Source organism: Emys orbicularis, chromosome 9 (assembly GCF_028017835.1).
Source record: "Emys orbicularis isolate rEmyOrb1 chromosome 9, rEmyOrb1.hap1, whole genome shotgun sequence".
Classification (NCBI taxonomy): Eukaryota; Metazoa; Chordata; order Testudines; family Emydidae; genus Emys; species Emys orbicularis.
The window spans coordinates 45,695,203-45,704,070 of record NC_088691.1 but is presented as its reverse complement, the minus strand read 5'-3'; the positions used below and the strand labels follow the sequence as shown (position 1 = coordinate 45,704,070).

General features: G+C 57.9%; 1 protein-coding gene across 1 annotated transcript; it reads left to right on the top strand.

Annotated features, from left to right (window-relative positions):
* Positions 1 to 6,648: 6,648 nt before the first annotated feature.
* Positions 6,649 to 7,149, top strand: CITED1 (Cbp/p300 interacting transactivator with Glu/Asp rich carboxy-terminal domain 1). The gene has a single exon (XM_065411344.1). The coding sequence runs from the start codon at positions 6,649 to 6,651 to the stop codon at positions 7,147 to 7,149; it is 501 nt and encodes a 166-aa protein (XP_065267416.1).
* The last annotated feature ends 1,719 nt before the right edge of the window (positions 7,150 to 8,868 follow it).

Here is an 8,868-nt window from a genome sequence, read left to right as displayed (position 1 = left end):
GGGGAGAAGAGGAGAGATGTAAGAGCAAGTTCAGCATTGCCAACCCCAATCATTCAAAACCCATGAGTCAGGCCCCCAAACTCAGAGTTTGGCTTTAAAATCATGAGATGTTAAACAGTCAATGTTGGGTTCTTTGCATTTGCCTTCTGGTGTCTGATCTTAGAGCTAGAAACTTACTTTAAAAAAAAGGCAAACTGGTTTGATTCTGGCATGTTCACATGACTCCAAGAGCTGGGACTTTAAGAAAAAACAAATCCTGTGTGACTGATAATACAATCAGGAGAGCTGGCAGCACTACTACCACTGCTACTCTGCATCAGGGTGAGTGAGAAGTGTGCAGAAGCCTGCCCAGCTTCAGGTTGAGCTGAATGTGCATGCCACTGATGGCAGGCCTCGGCCTCCTCTCCTGGTGTACTGAATGCCACACACAACAGGGCAAGAACCCTGTCTGAGCCACTCCTCTCACACCTCTCCATTTCATAGCACTGCTGCAGGTCCTGCTGCAGGACCAGACTCTGGAACATTCTGACATAGCTGCTATGTGCCTGGTTGGAGAGGAACACAGGAATTGCCAGCATGGCTCAGACCCAAGGTCCACCTGGGCCTGGGCTTCACAGAAAGGCAAGAGCCTCACCCAAAGCAGCTGGTGGATCATCTCCCCGCCCAGCAAAGATCTCATCCGAACCCCTAACAGAGACTGACTTAACCCTGCCTACATTAATGGGAATTGTCCCCTGGCCGAATCACAGGGTCCTAACGGGACCTGGCAGGAGTCGCCTCCCACTCCCATAATTCCCGTCCACGTTTTGGGACGGGCTCGGAGAGCCAGGCCATGTGCTAGTAGCGATCGCAGCGGGTATAAAGAGGGACAGCGCAGCCCGTAGCGCAGCCCGTGTCCGTAGCAGGGCAGAACGGCGCGCTAGTTGGCCCGGGCCAGGGGCCTGGCTGCGGAGGCTGTTTAGTAAGGGGACCGCGGGCACCACTGCAGGTTGCTGCGAGCTGTGAAGTCACTGCGGAGCAGCCGCCCCATGGGGAGCGGGGTGTGCCGGCGGGGACGCGTCTGAGTCGGTCGGGGAGCTGCCAAGAGGTGAGAGCGGGGAACGCTCCAGCCCCCCAGCTGGCCACTCCCGGGGTGTAGCGAGCGCTGGGCTCCCGCCCCGGGCAGGGCAGGTCGGCAGCCGGGCGGCGCAGTAACTTGTGAAACTTCCTCTGTCTGCACGCGCCCCCCCGGCTCTGGCGGGTGCGAGCCGGGGGCAGAAATTCGGGGCACCCCCGGGCTTCTGCAGCGTCCCCCAGTTCACACCACGGCCGTGCTGCCGGCCGGTCCTGCGGGCCTCCCGCTGCAGCGCTGGGGCTTGAGCCCCCCGCGCCCGCCCGGAACGTGGTGGGCAGACCCTGGGCCCAATGCTCGAACCCCCCGCTCCCGGATCGGGCCCGCAGCAGGGTCCCGGGGAGCAGCTTAGCCGGGGTCGGGCGAGGCGAGGACAGAGGGGGCAGCCGTCAGGTACCTCCCAGTGGGGGAGCTCCGCGGTCTGGGGGGCACGGGGCCGAGGTGCGCTCCGGGCCATGGCTGTGCTGACGGCCCCCTGCTCGGCGGGCTCGTGAATCAGTTTGGGGCTGGAAGGAGGGGGGGAGGCGCCGGCTCTGGGAGATCCCGGGGTCTCCCCGGCCCCGCAGGTAGGGGGCACTGGGGAGCGCTCTCCCTCCTGGTCTGGTGATGGAGCCATCTGTGCGTGTGGCTGTTGCTGGGGCCCCAGATCTGGGTGTATGTCCCTCCCCCCCACCATTAACTGTCACTGCACGTGCAAGTGACATACTGGATTGCTACCACCTGCTAATCCAGTGTGAACCCTGCACTCCCTGGTCTGTGAGTGCTTAGCGAGCAGCCTCCTGTGAGGTAGGAAAGTGGGTATTGCCTTTCCCAGGTGGGGAAACAGAGGCACAGACAGGTGGCATGGCTCATCCAGGCAAGTCAGTAGCAGCACTAGGCACAAGTTCCCCCATCAGAGCTAAAAGTGACCCCATTGCCTGACTTTGTCCTGTGCTCTAACCACTACACCGTACTGCCTCTTTCACCTCACTGCTGTAATCATCCCATGATCCGAAGCTGCTCTAGCCTTGGCTTCCAACGCCACTTAGGTACTGCGGAGAGGGGTTCTTCAGAGGTGCTGTCAGACACCTCCTTGTATTTAGGCTGGTTACAAGAGACCCTTCCTAGAACAACCATGGCTGGCTTGGCAGAGAGAAGTGTGGGGTGATTATACCTGTCTTTCTGTGTCATGGGTGTCACCACTGCCCTCTACTGGACGCACTCAGAATGGCCCAGCTGTATGTACTAGACCCCGTACAGCTAATAGCGACCCTCCTCTTGCTTGTGCTCCTGGAGTAGGAGGGCCTGTTCTGTGCCTGCTGTTGGTGAGCAGTGTGGGCATGACAGCGCTTTAGCAAAACTGTGGGAAAGGACTGAGCTCTTCCTGGCTCCTCCCACTGCTGACTCCCATCCACCCCTGCACTTGTCATACTTGTGCACTTGGCCCTGCCTGACCATCTCAAGCTGGTATTCCAGTGGAGCCGGGGCTCTGAAATCCCAGCTGGGCTCTGCATCTTCAGCCTGAATTTTCTTGTTGCTCAGTGGGGGTTTATAGCATCTCTTCATAACATGAAAACCTCCCGAAAAGCGGCAGAGAAGGTAAAACAGGACCAGTTACATTCCCCTGCACTGCCCTGTCTATGCTAGAGCTTTGGGAGGTATTAGCACATGTTGGCTAGCACCTTCTAAGGACCCGCCTTTCCATCCATTTCCTCTGGGTGGGGGATGGGTTGTCTGGGCCCCCAGAGTTCCAACTGAAACTCAAGTCAGTTTGTTTAACGGCCCACTGGCCATCTGTTCCATCCCCCCCCCCTGCACCCGTATGCTGCAGCATTCCTGGAGGAAGCACAACATTTGTACCAATAGTGAAACAAGGTCCTTCCTAAGAGGGGTGATTGACCTTCCTCTAAGGAAAATGTTATTTGGGGGCCTAACTAGATCTGAAGCTGTCCCCTTTTCCTGCCTCTGCTCTGCCCCGAGGAGTGTGTGCTGTGGACGGAGTGGGCCAGCAGCACTGCCACATTAATGGACTTAACATTTTAAGTGGTGATGACCATCAAGCTTTAAAGCTTAAACCCCTGCTGAAATGAAGCTTTCAATGCAGAGTGGTATTGTATTCCTCTGCTAGCTGCAAGGGCTTTGCTTCAGGGAAGGGGTGGTCCTGTTGTGAGTTAAGTGCAGTGCAATGCCCTGGGATGCTCTTTTCCAAGGGGGGCAGATCCCAGCCCTCTGGCTATGGCTGCCAAATCATTGTTGGGTATTACCATTGCCTCTAGAAGTCATGGAGCAGGAATCAGCTCCTGGTAGGCATGTTTCTAGCAACCCTGAAAAGGCACAATCCAGATCATGTCAGTCCCTCCCTGGTTCAGGACCTGCAGGGGTCTCCCCTTGTGCATTGACTCCTATTTGGTCAACCCCCTTTGGTGTGGCTCTTGCTGGCTGGTGGCCATGTGAGTGTGTGCCTCTCGAGATGCTGAGGGCGGCTGTTAGTGACTGGGATTCTGCTGCACGCTGTGGCCATCCTGCACAAAACTTCTGCCGGAGAACTGGTGCAATTAGAGATGGGAAGGGGCCACTCAATCTGAGGGTCCCATTTCACTGTGGGAGGTGGGGATTGCAAATGAGTCTGGCACAATTACCCTTCCCATATTGCTAAATGGGGGAGGGGAACCCAACTAGATCCAAGCACATGGGGAGGGGGATCCTTGCAGGGAAATTATTAGACGATTGCAGCCCTGCATTCCAAGGACAGGTCTGTTCTCTGCCCAGGGTGCTCTTGGTCAGTGTGGAGCCGAATGCTCCTTAGTGGCAAAGAGGAATCTGAAGTGCTGTTGGGGCTGGAAGATAGTTGGGGGCTACCCCATCCCACGGGCTGGAAGAAGACTGTTGCAGACATCTGCTTAGCACGTTCTCCCTGCTGGGCAGAGAGGGGAGGCATGCTCCGGGACATCTGTCTCAGCACAAAGGCTGAGGATCCAGCGGAGGTACCAGACCCAAATGCATTGAGCTGGGCCACCTGCCCAGAGTGCCAGCTCTCTGGCTAGATGCCCCAATTAGGGGGATGGGGGACGGAGCAGTGTACTGGGCACAGCACAGAGCCAGCATCACTGCCCAGAGTTCCCAATCTAATCCTACGGGAGGGGATACGGGAACAAAAAGGTGAAGTGACTCACCCATGGTTGTGTAGATGATCAGTGGCAGAGCTGGGAGTAGCGCCCAGGTGTCCTTATACAGTACCCTTGTCACTGGACCCTGCTGGCTCAGCAGCTGTGCTGCCTTTGAAACCCCTGCTCCCTGAGAAGTGCCTGCATGCTATCCCCTTGCTTCTGGCTAAAGCTCCCCGACCAGAGCTAACCCAGGACTGAGCAGCACTAACCATGGGGAGAGCCCACTCTCTCCGGGCTCAGCTCTGCTACTCTTGTAGCACCTGACGTCAGGTAGTATGCTGTGCACGGCCCTCTAGTGGCCAGCCATGTCTGCGTGCTGCCGCCTGGGTGAGGGCCACCCTTCCCCTTGGCCTGCTCCTGGTGTCTGCTTCCCTCCAAGCCGCCAGAGGCAGAGGGTGTGGGGCTCTTGGGGGGGCACCCAGCAGCCTGGGGACAGCGTAACACAACCTGGCTGTGAAACCCAACCAACAAGGCTGGAGCCTGTGAACTGGCCTCTTGCAAACCCAGTTGCTGCTTCTCTTGCTGTCAGCACTGCCCTGCCAGACCTCTCCTGCAGGCGCATGTGTGTACGGTGATAAGACCTGGCAGGGCCCTGCAGTGTGGGTTGCTCCTGCGGATCTGCAAGCTGAGCGATGCTCCTGGGGTTGGGGTTCTGAGGAAGGGATCTGGGACTGTGGCCTGTATTAGGAGCTGCCCATTGACAGGGCACCTCCACCCTGGATCATGGTCAAAGAGCCTTGCTGTCCTGCTGCCCATGCAGGGCAATTACTGGTTGATCCATCCCTTGTCGTCCAGTACCAGCATCTGGCAGTCAGAGGCCTATGGACACCCAGAGCATGGGGTTGCATCCCTGGCTATCATGGCTAATAGCCATTGATGGACGTATCCTCCAGGAACTTATGTAAGTTTTGTGGTTTTTACCCAGTTATAGTTTTGGCCTTCACAACATCCTGTGGCAGTGAGTTCCACAGGTTGACTGTGTGTTGTTTCAAGAAATACTTCCTTACGTTTTAAACCTGCCTATTAATTTCATTGGGTGACTCTGGGTTCTTGTGTTATGTAAAGGGGTAAATAACACTGCCTTATTCACTTTCTCCACAGCAGTCATGATTTTATAGACCCCTCTCATATCCTGCCTTAGTTGTCTCTTTTCCAAGCTGAACAGTCCCAGTCCCTTTAATCTCTCCTCATATGGAAGCTGTTCCATACCCCTGATCATTTTTGGTGCCCTTCTCTGTACCTTTTCCAATTCCAATAGGTCTTTTTTGAGATGGGGTGACCAGACCTGCACGCAGTATTTAAGGTGTGGGCATACCATGGATTTATATTGCGGTGTTGTGATATTTACTGTCTTATTATCTATCCCTTTCCTAAGGGTTGTGAACACTCTTAGCTTTTTTGACTGCTGCTGCACGTTCTGTCCTAGGGGACACGCCCATAATCAAATCCATGTCATGACATGCATCATCCAGCGCTCTGGTTGCCAGTCTCAGTCCAGGTTGCCATGGCTTGTGAACTCCCTCCTGGCCTCTCCCCAAGGCCAACCTGAATGCAGGCTGGCAGGGATGGCGGGTGGCTGGGCGCTTGCCCTGCTGTTGTATGAGTTCTGTGGCTAAAGAACTCCAGTCTCCAGGGGCAGCAGCTCGGTGGCTTTGGCTAGCACTAAACTCTGCAAGAAACACCGACTGCCCCAGCATCCAAGCCTGAAGGAAGGGGCAGGGTTGCAGGCAGGAGATTGGGGTGGGGAGGTGGGGGGATGGGCTGAAAGGGAATACACCCATGCCAGCAGCTGGCTGGGATGGGGCTGGAATAGAGCATGTGTGGGCACAGCAGGGTTTGTCTCCCAAGCGGTGGTGGAACCCAGGGTGGCTGCATTCAGAGTTACTGTGGGATCTGCCCACCAGGCACAGTCCCTCTGCTTGTGCTGGCTCCCTGCATGGGAGTCTCCAGCGATGCAGGGCCTGGTGCTGATCCTTGACCCAGGGTGGAATGGCCTTGGTCTGCAGGGGGGGATGGCAAATCCCAAATGCCACTGAAATAGCCTGGGGAATGCCATGGGCATCAAACCTGGCAGGCTGGTGATCCAACAGCCTCTGCCAGCTGGCTCTGCCTGAGCTGCTCACAGGAACTGGTTCTGGAGGTGCTCTCCTCATTCCCTTCACAGGCTGGCACTTCACTGGCAATGGGGTGGCTCCCGATTCAGGCTGAGCCCTGAGTGATGGCTCCCCTGGGGGAATGCAGGCTGTAGGGCAGCCCAGGGCATGGTGCTTGTCTGTGGTGTTCTCCTATAGCAGAGGGCAAGTCCGAGGGGCTGGCAAGATCAGGGGAGGGGCACTGGGGTGTGGCTCTTGTAGTGAGAACTCCTGTTTCTCTTCCAGGACCCAGCAGGAGATGAGCTCTCTGGTTTATCCCAGCCTGGGCATGAAGGAACGCAAAGCAGTGGCCATCCTGCACTACCCCGGGGTGGGCATGAATGTCAGCAAGGCCAGCACAGGACCCCACATCACCAGTGCGGGCATGATGGCCCCCTCTGCGGCCCCCCCGCCCTCAAAGCAGCCATCCTTCACCCTGCCAACAGCCCCTCACCTGCTGGCCAGCATGCAGCTGCAGAAACTCAACAGCCAGTACCATGCCATGGGGGTCTCAGGGCACCCGGCAGAGGTTGGGTCCATCCAGAGCTGGGGCTTTGGAGCCCAGCCCCTGGGCCAAGGGGCACTGGCTCCCCCTGCTGGCGCCCACAGCCCTGGCATTATTGATTCTGATCCAGTGGACGAGGAGGTGCTGATGTCACTGGTGGTGGAACTGGGCCTGGATAGAGCTAATGAGCTCCCAGAGCTGTGGCTGGGCCAGAACGAGTTTGACTTTGCTGCAGATTTCCCTTCCAGCCGCTGATGCCAGACTGACCTTGACCACAGGCAACCCTGGCAGAGGACTTTAACAGGACAGCCGCCAAGGGCTGGCTGGCATGATGGACCTGGCCCTCCAGCCAACTGAGGCCTCTGGGCCTGGTTCCTACTACAGCTGAGTCCCCCTCTACAAGGCTGCACCTGTGCGGTTCAGGACAGTTCGGTGCAGCTGGAGAAACTACAGCGCGGCTGGTACTCCATGGGCTTCTCTGAGCTGTGTGACCTAGTGCCCGGTGGGGTTGCACCTTGCTGTGGAGGGCCAGCGTCTCCTGCTGGATGGATGGCCGGTGCTGGATGGGGGAATGATGCCCTGGGGACTAAATCCCAAACTGGTGCTGGAGAAGGAAGCGGACTGGCAGGAGAACGTAGCAGGGCGGAAGCTGAAGACTGAGGAATGGAGGCTCACGTAATATGTACACCCCTGCTGTGGCCTGGGAAGGGCTGCCTCAACAGGGTCTCACACAGCTCCCAGGGACCAGAGCTGTGTCTCCCACCCCTGCAGGGGGCCAGTGACTTGCTTTACAGAGGAGACCGCCAGGGGCTAAGCACAGTACCTGCACTGCTGGGCTGGGACAAGGTGGGGGGGCAGGGTCTGTTTCTGCAACAGTGTGGGGCTGCTCCTGTGTGGCTTTTCAATAAAACCTGTGGAAGGAATCAGCCTGCCCACAAGGCTGGGGCCTGGCTCCTGTCACCGCTTGTGCTGATTTACAGTCGTGCCTGGGGTTGCCAACTTTCTGATTGCAGAAAACCAAACATGCTTGCCCTGTCCCACCCTTTCTCCAAGGCTCTGCCCCCGCTCACTCCATCTCCCCTCCCTCTGTTGCTAACTCTCAACCACCCTTGCTCACTCATTTTCACCAGACTGGGGCGGGGGGTTAGGGTGAGGGTCCAGCTGGGGGTGTGGGCTTGGGAGTGGGGACAGGGATGAGGGGTTTGGGGGCAGCAGAAGTGTGGGAGGGGGCCCCATGCTGGGGGTGTAGGCTGTAGGGTGTGGCCAGAAATGAGGAGTTCGGAGCTCTGGGATGGGGCAGGTGGTTGAGGTGGGGGGGGGGGGTCGGGAGTTGGGGCTCAGGCTGGGGGTGCAGGCTCACGTGGGGCTGAGGGGTTTGGAGTGTGGGAGGGGTGCAGAGCACGGGCTCTGGGAGGGAATTTGGGTGCAGGAGGGAATTCAGGACTGGGGCAGAGGGTTGGGGCATGGGGGGAGGAGGAGGGGTGGGGTGCAGGCTCCAGATGGTGCTTACCTCAGGTGGCTCCCAGAAGCGGTGGCATGTCTCGCCTCCAGCTCCTAGGTGGAGGCGCAGCCAGGCAGCTCTGCGCACTGCCCCATCTGTAGGCACTCTTCCCGCAGCTCTCATTGGCTGTTGTTCCTGGCCAATGGGAGCTGCGGAGCCGGTGCTTGGGGTGGGGGCAGTGCACGGAGCTCCTTGGCTGCCCCTGAGCCTAGGAGCCAGAGGAGGGATATGCCGCCACTTCTAGGAGCCAGGGCAGCTAACCGGACTGCGCAGCCAACCGGACTTTTAACAGCTCACTCAGCAGTGCTGACTGGAGTTGCCAGGCTCCCTTTGTGACTTGGCGTTCTGGTCAAAAACCAGATGTTTGGCCACCCTTGTCATGCTGCCAGTGCTGCTGTTGGAGCTCCCCTGTTCTGGTGGCTGGAATGGACAGGTGCCTGATGCACCAAGGGCAGGCTCTGCTGGTGGTGTTT